General features: G+C 43.4%; 1 protein-coding gene across 3 annotated transcripts in view; it reads right to left on the reverse strand.

Moving 5' to 3' along the window:
• Positions 1 to 8,225: 8,225 nt before the first annotated feature.
• Syt14 (synaptotagmin 14) overlaps positions 8,226 to 13,828 on the reverse strand; it is a 168,129-nt gene continuing 162,526 nt past the window's right edge. The window contains exons 8-9 of one of the 3 annotated variants that reach the window (XM_075989515.1): positions 13,544 to 13,600; positions 8,227 to 12,323 (exon numbers count right to left, since the gene is read on the reverse strand). In XM_075989515.1, coding sequence (XP_075845630.1) covers positions 12,010 to 12,323; positions 13,544 to 13,600 — 371 coding nt within the window. In that variant the 3' untranslated portion in view covers positions 8,227 to 12,009. Of the gene's footprint in view, positions 12,324 to 13,543; positions 13,601 to 13,828 lie in introns of all 3 variants that reach the window. The other 2 variants (XM_075989516.1, XM_075989514.1) reach the window with 2 other exon arrangements.

Consider the following 13,828-nt stretch of genomic DNA (forward strand, 5'->3'; position numbering starts at 1 on the left):
TTGTAGGTGCTAAGCCAATCTGGGCTACACTGAGAGACGCTGTTAAAAAAAAATCAAGAGATTGGAGAGATGGCTCAAGTGGTTGAGAGCACTTGCTGCTCTTGCAGAAGAGCTGGGGTCAGTTCCTGGCACACATGTTGGGTAGCTCACACCTGCGTGTAGCTCAAGCCCCAGAGGATCTGGCTTCCTCTGCTGGCCTCTGTGGGCACCTGCACACACATGCTTCATATACACAAACACACACTCACATACATATGAATACAATTAAGTAAAATTAGAAAGACAGTCTTTAAAAGCATCGAGTCAGTACCTTTTGGATACAGAGTTTGGCAAAAGAGATCCTTACTAGAGTAGTTCTTATAAGAATTATGCATATAATTAATGTCACACTCTGGTTAATTCATGAGAAGTGTATGAGTTGATTTTCTTCACAGTGATGTTCAATCAAGCATGCTAGCATTAATAATTAACAGCACCAAGGTCTCATAAGATTGCTGGCAGGTGCTAGGGTGCTGGAAAAACACTAATTTCTACCCCTTGCCAGCAAATTTTAATTTTCTTCTTGATTGTGGTAATCTAAGCATTGTAACTGATAGTTAAAGTAGACAATGCATTCAATTACATATATAATAATGTTTAAGGGGCTGATGACTAGAACTACATACAGATTCAAACAATATTTCAAGAGATGATTTGTTCAAAATATTGCTAAAGAACTCTTTAGGGGGGCTGGAGAGAAGGCTCAGCGGTTAAGAGTACTTGCTGCTCTTGCAGATGACCTGGGTGCGGTTCCCAGCACCCACACTGGGTGACTTATAACTGCTTGTAGCTCCAGTTCCCCTGGGGAACCACTGCCTTCTTATAGCCACTATGGGCACAAGCATGTATACTTAGAATAATAACATTTAAGAACTCTTTAGCTGGGTGGTGGTGGCACACGCCTTTAATCCCAGCATTTGGGAGACAGAGACAGGTGGATCTCTGTGAGATCAGGGCCTGGTCTACAGAGCGAGTTCCAGGATAGCCAGGACTGTTACACAGAGAAACCCTTCTCAAAAACCAAAACCAAAACTATAGTTTAAAACTAAATAACAAAAAAAAAAAAGAAAAAAAACAAAACTAAATAACAACCCTCAACAGCAATGTGTGAGACTTCACTCCCCCATAACAGCACCATTTTGAAAGCTACATTCCCTCAACTTGTACTTGGGGAGAACAATGTGACTATGTCAAAGTGTAGTGACCAGAACAGACACTCAGACTTACGACTCTGGGCTGCAGAACGTCCCACACTTCTGTGGTTCTTCTGAGAACTTCTCTTGGAAATTCAGGCACAAAGATTTGACATGCAGGAGTACTACTGTTGACTGCCTGCAGAATGAGAAACTGCTGGACTTCCAAGCCTCTGTGCTGGAGTATGGACTTGCAGTATGGAGCTGGAGCAGTCTGGCATATGGAGATAGGGTGCTGTTGAAGCAAACCCTAAACCCCACAGCTCTGGGTTGGGAATGGGCATGGGAGAAGCTGGAAGGGCCCTGACCAGGCGATGCCTTAGTGGGACCCTAAGGACCTTTTAGAGTCCAGGAGCGAGAACTGGAAAGAAAGTGAGGAACGTGTTACTGGAGACTGGGGGCGACAGCAAATCTTCGTCATGTAGTGGGGCTGATTGGTCTGTAAAGTCGACGGACATCGCTCCAAGCAGTCAGCCACCTGGGCCAGTAGATCCGCAGGCAGATTGCTGACTGGGTATGCACAAGAAGAGGAGTGAGGGAGAATGGTCAGACATGGGGGTCAGGACTCGCTGGACACAAACATCATACTTCACTTCATCCATAAGCTCTCCAGATGGTCAGTTAAGTTGAAATGGAGCTACAAGGTTGCCACAGCCACACTGGAAGCCAAGGGTGTGACTGCAGATCTGGTAAGACCTCCCACGGTCTAAACCTTTTCAGAACATAACAAATCAAAGGAAGAGCCTTTCTATTAAACAGCAGGGCGCCTGGACCTTCGAGTGGCCACATCTCACAGGTATCCTGAAAGTGCCAGGCAGAAGACTCAGAGTGACAGGTGAATGTGGCTTTTTCCTGGTAAAGTAGGGTGGAATTGAACACATAAAATTCCCTATGGTTTTAAAGAGTTTGTAGCCTGGATCAAGAGGAACATAGAGTAACACAGAAAGGGGTCACCGTCTCTCTCCACCCTTGGATTTGGAAATCAGGAAGTTGTCTTGATGTTACTGCGCCCCTGCAAAGGTGGACGGCAGTAATGGGAGCAGAGACTGGCGGGGAGGCAGCCTTCCTCAGCAGGGCTCACCCGGATCACCTTCTACTGCCCCACTCCTGCATACCAGACCTACATCCACAAACACGTAATCTGTCTCTCCAGACTGCAGCTCCTCAGAACACCTCTCATGGACCCTCATGCATACTTGGCTCTGACAAGAAGATGCTACTGTGGAAGAGACCAGCAGTCCTGAAAATGGGCTTAGGTGAATTTTGTGAGGATATGAACTGTTGTGGCCACAAAAGAGGTGGTGATTTGACTCTCCTCTTAGGGGACATGTGCAGTCTGCTCTGCTCCTCTGGTCCAGGACAGGACTCTAGTGGCTGAGAACGCTGTGCTGAGAGGAGGTGCAGGATTGCCGCACACTCTGCTTTGTTCCTTCTGCTTATGCCCGGAGCTCCACTTCCAGATGTAAGCAGAGCAAGCAGCCATACGCTCAGCTATAGCCAGCACCAACCGCTGGACATAGGGGATTCTCTTAAGAGAAATCCAGCCTGGCCATCAAGGTACCTCTAGCTTTGAGGAGCCCAGGCAATGCCGTGTAAACTGAGAAATTGTTCCTGTTGTAAGATGCATAAAATGGAAGACTAGTCAGTCTCCTAGGGTCACTTAGCTTCAGGCAGCTAGATATGCAGCAACAGAAAACCAGAGAAGGGAATGGAAAAGAAATCACAGTATGATATCCATAAGGGAATACTGCTTAACCACAGAAATGAATGATCTTCAAGGCCTTTGCTTAGTGGAAGTGGCTGAAGACAGCACAGACTGCATGCTTCTGCTAGAGCAACTGCGAACAGTCCAAGGTGAGGAAGAGACACAGTACATGTCTTGTATGTGTGATTATGCATTACCAAGGGGGCTTATTTGTCAAAGGAACACAGGTAACACTGGTACCTGCCAAGGCATGTGACCGTTAATTACTGTCTGGTCACTCAACAGCAGAGAAACAGCAGACAGCATAACTTAAGGCGCAGGACTAGAGTGAGCACAACTGAGAACAAGCGGTGGCTCACGGTCCTGGTAATGGAGGGGAGGGACCACCTGCGTGAGCACAGTGTTCATCACGGAAGCCCTTCACACCCTACAGAGACTTTCTGGGGTGCAGTCTGGCTGCCTCTTTCATCAGTATTGCAGTTTAAACTCAGGGGCTCCCGTAGTCCTGGCAAGTTCTCTACAACGAGGAACGCCCTTGGTGTCTTCAATTATTTTACAGTTCTAGTAACAGAGAGTTGGACATATACTATGACATTTTCCGACTGAGCTTCATCCCAAAACATGTTTTTAATGCTGTCTTTGTAACAGGTATCAGTTAAGCTATATGCTTCAGGTATGTAACAAATCCCATTCACTCTGGCAAATGTGAAATTTGGTTAGAACCAAAAGGTTTTAACCAGTCAGTCAAAAACCAAAAGGAAAGACATTCATAATGAGGGACAGCAAAGATGTCGACATCACAGACTGAGACAGGAGACGTCTCAGCAGGGGACCTGGAGGGCAGGACACACGGGCAGCAGGCTTGTCAGAAGGCCCCAGTGCAGCACAGTCCGGCTGTGTGAAGAGGATGCACGGGAAATGAGCATCTCTCCACCAAGCAGGAAGAGGTGGAATGAAAACTCCACAGACATGTATCAGGGAGTGCCAGGGGATGAGCCCAGCCACCCACTCAGTGCCACAGTTCCACGCTTCGTCAGCCACATTTTCAGGTCTGAAAGATTGAAACCTCCCTGAGTTCCCTGGCTTCTGTTCAACATGGCCAGAGCGTGGATATCCTTACTCATGCTTAAAAAGGAACAGCAAGCGAGGCCTGGAGGCTTAGGTAGAGACAGGCAGATTCTTGTGCCTGCTGGCCAGCCACCTTACCTATGAGATCTGCTCCTCAACTCTTAGGGTGGCTAAGACCTAGAAAACTGCCAACATGGATGGCTTGCAGGGTGCTCAGCTACAGACACTAGGACTTCGCAGATTTCTCCAGACAATGACAGAATCACTCAACAGTACCTTTCTCAGACACACAACATGTTAAGTCAATTCATGACTGTTATTTATCCCCTTTTGTGTGGCATTTAATTACTTCACATTTAGTAATTTATACTTTTATAATTCATTCTCATGCACCAGCCAAACAAATATTCCATAGTTTTACTAAGGTCTCATAATTTTAAGTTGGCAATGACTTTATTTTCAAATAAGAAACATTAAGGAATATTTGGATAGTCTTGGGAGTGAAGAATTGACTTAAATATTGTTTGGCATGCTGGAGATGAAAGGAGTTACAAGCAACTTGCAATTAAGATGTAACCTTCCGAGTAACATGTTGTGGTGATAAATGTATCTTTTAATAGTAGAAAATGATAACTTACCACACCTTTCTAGTGAGACCGCAGAAGGGCCAACTCTCTGCTGGAATTTCACCTTTTATCCATTGTAATTCTCTGGAAAGAGGAAGTCATGACTCATACGCATAGTTTCCAAGTACCAAATAACTAACAAATCAACCCCAATTGAGGCATTGTTTAGAATTTAGAAACTCTGAGAACACTGATAAGCAAATCTTTGGGGTGGAAGAATTAATCAGTGGATACTAGGAAAAGATACAAAGTACTTTGCTGTCGCTGAGGAGCATGTTATGAATATATTTATTTTGAGAAGAAATGCATTTCCATTGTGTAGAATAAATTACTCCTTACAACAAGAAAAGAGAAGAAAGAAAGAAAGAAAGAAAGAAAGAAAGAAAGAAAGAAAGAAAGAAAGAAAAAAGGAAACCAGACCAAGTAGGTACTGGTTGGTGCTCCACTACCTCAAAAAGCCAAAGAAAAAGAAAAGGCTGGTCAGCTGATGGAACTCAGGATTCAGAGACAATCAATCAGAAATAAGGTGATATAGCAACCTCAGTAACCTCAGTTGCTGTCAGACTAAAGCACCAAATGCTTAAGTATTTGTTAAACTGGTTGTTATCCTGGAAACAAAAAAGACACGGTAAAGTAATATGAAAAGAACCTGAACTCGGGGGCTTTGGCAGACAGTATACTGTATACTGCTGCCTTTAGAAAGGGCTTGTTCACAGGAATCCACGGGAGTGAGGACAGCCGCGGCCAAGGGAAGACAAAGCTGGGTGATGGGATCCACGCCACATTCCAGCTAAGGGGCTCAGCTTGTCCAAACAACTTACTCCTTTCTTGATTTATATGAACTTTCAAGGAATCATTTTAAAATGTTTGCCTGGAGTCTTCTTCAGTGGTCAGATTTGACTCCCAGTGAAAAAAATATGATCCAAATATTTTGACAAAAGTATTTGATAGCCTATATGATTCTTTTCAAACCCAATCTTGGGGACATCCAGACCTACTTGATATTTGTATAGGGAAATGACATTAGCTCATTCTGTGTAACAGCCATGTTGACACTTCGTTGCCAGCGAGAATTAGGGATGAATTTTATGTATCATCATCAAAGAAGATGGATGTTTTTCCATTCCACGTGAGTGCTAAAATTGGAACACTTTTTTTTTTTACAAAAACGTGAAGAAAAATAACGTTTAATGCACACAAAAATTTATTCTCTGGAAAATTGAATTGCCATTAAAATATCCGTGGACTGGTGTAATTTCAACATTTTTACACACAGATCAGCAATTTCTTTATGTAATACAATTATACAAAAGGGAAAAGGCACCGTGACAGTCGGTGTAGAGAGCACAAAGGAAGGTATGAGAGTTAAAGGCAACGACGCACAGCGCCACTCCAGCAACACGAAGGCGGTTCGGTCGTCCACGCTACAGAAGGATGGCTCACACACTTGTCAGCGTCTAGTTTTGATCAAGTGCATATAAACACGTGACCACAGCACAACACTGCTGATGACCACATGGACATACTATGTACACGAGAAAGTCCACTCATGGGGGAGAGTCGCTAGCAAACAGGTTAGAGAGTTGAGACACAGGAATCACCAATAGGCAGCACATTTCTTCGGTTGGTTGAGACAACTCTGCTCACAGAGCAGTTAAATGTTACCATTCGGTTACACTTATTATTAGAAAAATAAGTAAGAAAGCTCCGTAGAAACTAGACTATAAGGAAGCTTCTTGCCTCAAAAACTGAAAGAAAGGAAGAGAGGATGGGGAAGAGAGTAAAGAAAGGGGATACTGAATAAAAAGACCCACTGATTCTGAGTTTTTCTGTAAAAATTACATTAGTTTGAGAAGCAAAGTCCCAGTGCAGAGGTACCAAGCAGTGATGAACCTCTTAAGTTTTAGAAAAAGACTAGGTCCAACACTTAACAGATTCTTAAAATTCATAGCTCAAGCACTGAGAGACAGTTCTGATACACCACCGTATGTCGGAAGTCAGGATCAAGTCCAGCCAAGTTGCTGGGACGTGGCAGTCGCTGCCAGCTGAGGCCAAGGCTGTCCCTTCTCTGTCAGCTTGAAGGTGCCTCGGGATTGCGGTTTTGTTTCATCAGAAAGTTACTGAAACAAAACTATATAGACAGATAATAAGTGAATTTTTAAAATATGTTATTTCCATACCTTTTCTCATGGTAAACTCAAATTACTTGTGAGTCCTGCCACACATTTCCAGCTGTGCTTGAAATAATCCCAACACTTGAGGACAGCGTCAGTACACTTGTCAAAGCTGTCCTGGTTTCCTCTCAGCCAGGAAATGACAGTGCATCACAGGACATAGTAATATCCCTAGTTATTTATCCTACAAAACTGCCAGAAAGACATCATCACCTTTAAAAAGGCCTTTCTTTAACTTTATGGTATTAGCTTTAGTTTTGCATTTTTGGAAATCATTTTCTTAAAGCAACATGAGAGAGATTAGGAGGAGAGAGTGAGACACAATGGCCTCAGAGTTTTCATTCCCAAGAAGCTGCCCTCCTCACAATGACTCAGAAACTACAGACCTCACCACTGCTGCGCTGAGACTTCATCTATGGGTACGAACCTGCTGCCAACAACCGCAGATAAGGAACAAAGCGTTATGTCCCAGACTGCTCGGGCAGAACTTCCTGGGGAGCTCATTCAGACCTAGACTCTCAGGCTTTTCCTTTACACCTCTGAACAGAATCTCTGGACAGAACCTAGAGAGAATTCTTAGGTACATTACAAACTGGGGGTCACGTCTGTGCTTTCTGGGGTTCTTGGTGGGAGTCCACCTCCTATGTTTTCTCATGGTCTAGTACTAGTGTCAAACTCGGGGTTCACTTTCCTACCCAATGCCAGCCCAGCACATGTCTTTCTCTAACCTCGTATCTTATGGGAAGACATCATTCAATGCCAGTCTCAATACCTTAGCACACAGGACCGTCAGGGAGGACTGTCCGTCCAACTTGCAGCCCCCACAACAGCGCACGGCACACAGCGCGGATGCTCATACATATACATTAAAGGGAGAACGAGAACTCAGTCAGTGAACAAGATTCACAAACAGTAGTGCCGACTCTACCAAAGAGATTTCATTCATCAGTACTTGCTGTGTGCAGTTACTAACAATGGAGGGAAGGAAGCTAGGTGTGCATTCTGTGTAATATCAACAGAACATAAATGTGTGCAGAAAGGCAGCAATCTCTCCTCTGACTCCAACATGAGTGTGGGTTAGCAGATAGCCTGCCATTTCACAGGGTAGGAAAGTGTATACAGATAATGAAAATAACTTGGTCAAGAAGAACAACTGAATTAATATATTGTCAGAATACAAGTACAGTGTAGACACAGCAAACAAATCTCAAGTCCTTAAAAATAAAAATCACCCCCAAATTATGATACCTAAATACCATTTGTCCTGAGAAGACAAGCCCTTGGCTGTCCCGAGAAGACAAGCCCCTCAACTGTCCCGAGAAGGCAAGTCCCTCGGCTGTCCCGAGAAGGCAAGTCCCTCGGCTGTCCCGAGAAGGCAAGTCCCTCAACTGTCCCGAGAAGGCAAGCCCCTCAAGCCCCTCAAGCCCCTCAAGCCCCTCAAGCCCCTCAAGCCCCTCAAGCCCCTCAGCTGTCTTTTCGCTCTCTACTTTCTCGGGCCTATCTCTGCCGTTCAGATAAGCTGGGCAGAAATTGCCCCAGCACAATGCTGCTTTTTTCGCCCATAATAAAGAGTGTGAAGATACAATGTGCATAAGTGGGCTTGGAGTGACCCCAGTTCTACTGTGGTTCACTTAAAAGAGGGGCAACCTTAGGGGGTTCAGCTCAGGTCCCCCAGCAGCAGCTTCTTCACGGAGAAAACACTAGTGATGCTACTTGCCTCTTAATATGTTGTGAGAATCAAATACAACAACCAATTACTGTCTCAGTTCTTGACTAAGTTATAGCTGTAACATTGTCAGTGCTGTAGCGTGTTTGAAGGGTTTCACTGCATGCCCCACCTTGTCTCAGCATCAGACTGCCGGTGACAAAGACATGGATGGTCACTGTCCAGTGGCAGATGAGGAGGAAGAAACGGATTATAAAGAGAGTAAGAGAAAGAAACTTAGGAATAACAACCAGGAATGTAAATTTTTCTATGAATTCTCCAGTCTATGGACATAAATATTTCTGCTAATGAACTTTGTGTCTTTTCTATTGATAGCTGAACAAGGATTTTGAAAAAACTGGTTGGTGACCACTGGTCTTCTACCAAGTACACTTTAAACAACTCTCTTGTTTCTTAACACCCTAGAAAGCTATGATAGCATTTGTATTCCTCATTGTCAAGGACAGCCTAGACTGTTTCTGCTTGTCTAGTGATGTGGTCAGACTCCCAGGCACTGATCACGCTCCTAGCCCAGGAGGAAGTGGTGATGTAACACAGAGAGCTGTGTTTTGCACAGATCAGATCTGACCCCAGCCAACACTCAACTTCACAGTAGCACAGTCATCCAGGAAGTTTAAGTATTTTTTTCTTTTTCTTAAAACATGGTCTAAGAAATAACTTTTGTTAGTCAACAGAGTACTGAGAACTCATCAACATGCAGTGAGATAATATGCAGCTGTAATTTCAATACAAGGTGGTTGGTACTCGGGCTCCACAATTACAGAAGCTTGCTTCTGAGGTCAGACAATACTGCGCTCCTGGACAGCAGCCCACAGCCACACTGAGGAAGCTGAGACTACCCCATATTCCAGTCAGCTGTGGAGTCTGGATATTTCATTTGCTTTTAGCAAGACAGTAAGAGTGTAGACTGTCATTTTCAAGATTCTGAGTCAACATCTGTGACTCAGATAATTTGGGAAAGTATTTACGTTAAATCACAGGAGAGAAAAAGATGCATATTTGTGTATCTGTGGCAGAATGGCAGCATTTGGCTCTAAACCTAGTATCACATTTAGAAATTTTACAGAGGAGAAACAGCAGCCCATGGCCTGCAGAGAAATGCCTTCCTGTCGGGTTATGTGGAAAGGCGGTTCGTACCCTTCGCCTTTGCATGTGCGCAGCACACTGTGCTGTGTGTGCAGTTACAGGCACACCCAATTTATAATCATTGAGGACTTGGAAAATGGACAGAGGGTGGGAGGTCTGTTCCTGAAGTTAGAGAAGACTGAAATCACTTTCCAGGCCGTACATGAAGGGACACCTACACCAGACACCCCTGAGGATCTTTGGGAGTACATACAGTTCTGGGCAGTCTCCAGAAAGGAGGTTGAACAAGTAACAGGTTTTCCTCTCCACACAGTGAAAGCACCAAGCTGGTCTTATAATGTCTAACTGAACTTCGTCACAAACAAGACCAGTGACTTTGTTAGGAAGACAGCAGTTGTTAGTCACGCGGGTGACTGTTTCAAAGCAGGTAAAAGCTCACTTAGCATCAAATGCCTGCACCCAATTTTCAGAGTAACCTATAGCCTTCTTCACATTTTGCCTTACTATGTTCTTCAATAACACTTAAAAAAAAAACGAACGAAAGAAAGAAAGAACACTCCCTCTCCCCACACCAGTCCTGGAATGCTCACTAGTCGAGTGGTAGAAGGGCCTTTTCTTTTTATTTTGGTGGTGAACCTGGCCTTCAGTGGCTGAGCCATATCCCCAGCCCTAATGCTGTCTTTTTAATGCTACTTTTTTTTAAACATACCTTTTTTTTTTTGAAAGTTCTCACTCTGTAGTCCAGGATGGTTTGGCTAGTGTTAAACTCACAGCAATCCTCCTGCCTCAGCCTCCCAAGTACTAGCATTACAGGGATAAGCCACTATGCTGGGCTCTGAAATTTCTGCCTTTTAACTAACTTCATGCTTCCTGTCTGTATCTTTTCCTCTTAAGATGCTGTGTCTGAAAGCACAGAGATGCCTTCTTTTAAGCTCAAAGCCTTCCGGGTGTGTTTAAGGCCTTTCAGTACTACTACATTCTTAGCAGTCAGTGTGCGGCTCTGCTAGTCTGGGTTCGGTGAATTCTAGCTCACAGTAACGGTACAGAGTGCTCAGTTGGGATCGGAACAGCGACACAACTTTTCATTAGTTGGTAAATAACACATTTTTGTCAGGTTGATCGAGGAATGTGAAAGAGCAGAAGGAAAACCATTTCACGGACACAACATGCTCTAGTAAAGCATAAACATACCATTTCTGTCAGGTAAGAAGGAAAACTAAAGGAAAATAGCTTCTGTTATATCCAATTGGCCTATGATTTCTAAATATGAAGACAAGACCAGAAAGTGCTCAACCATGAGGAGGCCAGCAAGCACGCTGCCTCCCACGCTGCAGAGCGCGGCATTGGCATGGCAGCAGAGGGCTTCACTCCTGTGAGTGCTGAAGGCCAAGTTTGCAAATACGGCTTCCCAGCTGTGTAAGCAAGGTCAACTTGCATGAAAGGCACAGGGTGACATCACGCTGAAGACATCACAAAACACAGCACAAGTCACTAGAACACAGGGATCTCAGAATGCTCCTAACTGTATTAAAGCTGAGAACCACAAAGAAATCGGAGTGAATAAGGACCCCAGGAGCCTGTTCCGATGCTGCCTGCAGGCTCAACACTAGGAACAGATAGTCAAAACTCCTTTAACTAGAATGCCTTCCATTTGCAACAATTACCCACCATGCCTGCCACATCACACAGCTGCGAAAACTGATCATAAAGCGATTCCAAATGAGAGTTTGCTCTACCATTTTCTACACTGGGACATAGAGTACACAAAGGACTCGACCATAAAGTTATGAAGTTTCTGCAGTACAGTCAGAAAAGTTTGCAGGGGACCAATGGGGCATAGTCTCTTTGGAATAATAAATAAATAAATAAATAAATAAATAAATAAATAAATAAATAAATAAATAAATAGAAGCAAAGACAAACTTCAAAGAAACCAAGCCTAAACTTTGCTTTGGGGAATTTTGCACTTGGGTTTAGTACTATAAGAAAGACTGAGGCACAGAGAGAACACATCTGAGATGAAACTATCATCAGCGTGAACGAGCCTGGAGATGTGACCGTGATCGCTGAGCTTCACCCAAGGACTGGCCGACATAACACTTTATGGGTAGTATGTGGACGATGATATACAGTGCTACAATGGAAATTTTGGTTTTTTACCACAATCACCACAAAATTCCTAGCTTTTTCACTAAATAAAATAAAATTCAAATCAAAAGCATGTACTTCAATTTCTGGAGGACTGCTGGACACTGACAAGTTTCTTGGTTTCTCACAGAGCTCTACCAGAGACAAAGCCCCGTTCCCTCAGCTCAGCACTGATGGTCCTTCCCAAAGAGTGGAGCATTGTGGCAGGGTGTCGACGAGGACTCTTCAGGGAGCAGCTCCTTGCTCAGGACTCCAGCAGGGCATGCCACCTGCACACTTGCTGTCCCTTGGACTCCTTCATTGCAGTCCAGTGTCTGAGCTCCTCCTCCCCAGAGCTGTTGAGACCTAAGGAAATCCAGCCTATCATCTCCTTTCTTTTCATGCTGCGCTTGTTATACACAGACAGTATCAGAGTCACATCAGAAAGTTGAAACAAGGCCACTTGAAAAACAAAAGTTTCCTTGTACACCGGGTTTGGCTGCCCTCTGCGGGTGGATGTCTTGCACTTGGACATCTCTTGGCCCATGGAATTCAGCAGTGTTAATTTAACATATGTATCTGAAGGAAGAAAACCAACACACCACAAATATCATTTGAGACAAACTGACAGTTTTCTAATGATAAAAGCCAAGATGAGGTAGTCAGGCTTTATAAGGATATGGTGTATACCATGTTGGATGGAAACTGAACTAACTCAGCTTTGATGCAGATGCTTATTAAATATGGGACAAGTATATAGAATGCTAAGTTGGCTGAAAGTCTTGGATAGTAGCAATGACTTAGCCTCACTGTTTCTAGGAATGGAATTTAAAGGTATACCTCATAATCCTTCCTTCCCCCTCCCACCCCTCATCAGCCTCCCCAGCCTCCCCTGCCCATCACCACCCTATTTCACTCCACTAAGCGGAACATCATAGCATCAATAGACACTTAGCAAGCTCAGTTAGCCACGACACTACAGCATTCCACTGTTCTCAGAGAAGAGAGTCAACAAACAAATAGAGATGGAGGCAGATGGAGAGGAGGAGGAGGAAGACAAGAACGCAAAGGTGACACTGAAACAGCTTAAGATGAAATGTCAAAAGAATCTCTGCATGGATGTGGTTTTAAAATACACATTGAAAATATTCAAGGGTCCAAATGAAGCCAAATGTCTTAAAGGGAATCAATGTTTAGCAAACCAAGTAAAACTTTCTTTCAGTTTCATGCAAGAGTACATTTAATGTGCTTTTTGGGGGGTTGGTGGGGGATAGTTAAATACTATTGGGTTTCTTTCAGGCATAATTTAATGTAAAATTTTAAGAATGATATTTTAATTATTTCCATCAATTGCAAAGACACTGGCATGATGTTTAGTGTACAGAGTGAAATGTAACACTTCAAGGCCTTTTTACACGGGAGATAGATTCTCTTTAAAGACTTTCCAAGTCTGTTAGACTCATGCAAATGGTCTCAGCATGTTGATCCATCATGTGTACTTTATATCACAATTAAAGATAATTGCAATGGTCTCATGAGATATCTGTTTCTATCATAAATCAAACTACAAAGAAATAAAAAAATGACTTATCTTAAAAGGTTTTGCTCATTTGTTGATATTCTGAATACCATCATCCATAATCAGAGATAAAGTCTACGTTAGTTTATTTAAAATACCACAGATAAAATGTGCATTGTTTTGGAAACCAACATGGTGGACAGTCTCACTGCTGGCAAGTTTTAGGGCATTTTGTTTTGCATGAAAAGACAACATCCAATTAGCCTCTACAGGAACTCACCTCGGATTATATAAACCTGTCCACCTATCAAGTGTTTTAGACAACAGAACAGTCCATCTGACAACAGGGGGTGGAAAGCAGTAAAAGAAATAATGACCAGATGTCAATCGTTGGGTGAAAGAGGGTCAAAGTTCAGAATTAAAGAGGAAACACTGTGCACTTGAGTGGAAAACACAAAACTTTAGCATTTTAATTCAAGTAGAGGGTTGAACAAAGGGCTGTTTTATAAATTTCAAGGAATGAAAAAAATTTAACATCATTGTGTAATCCTAAACAAAAATTACA

The sequence above is a fragment of the Microtus pennsylvanicus genome, chromosome 10 (assembly GCF_037038515.1).
Source record: "Microtus pennsylvanicus isolate mMicPen1 chromosome 10, mMicPen1.hap1, whole genome shotgun sequence".
Lineage (NCBI taxonomy): Eukaryota > Metazoa > Chordata > Mammalia > Rodentia > Cricetidae > Microtus > Microtus pennsylvanicus.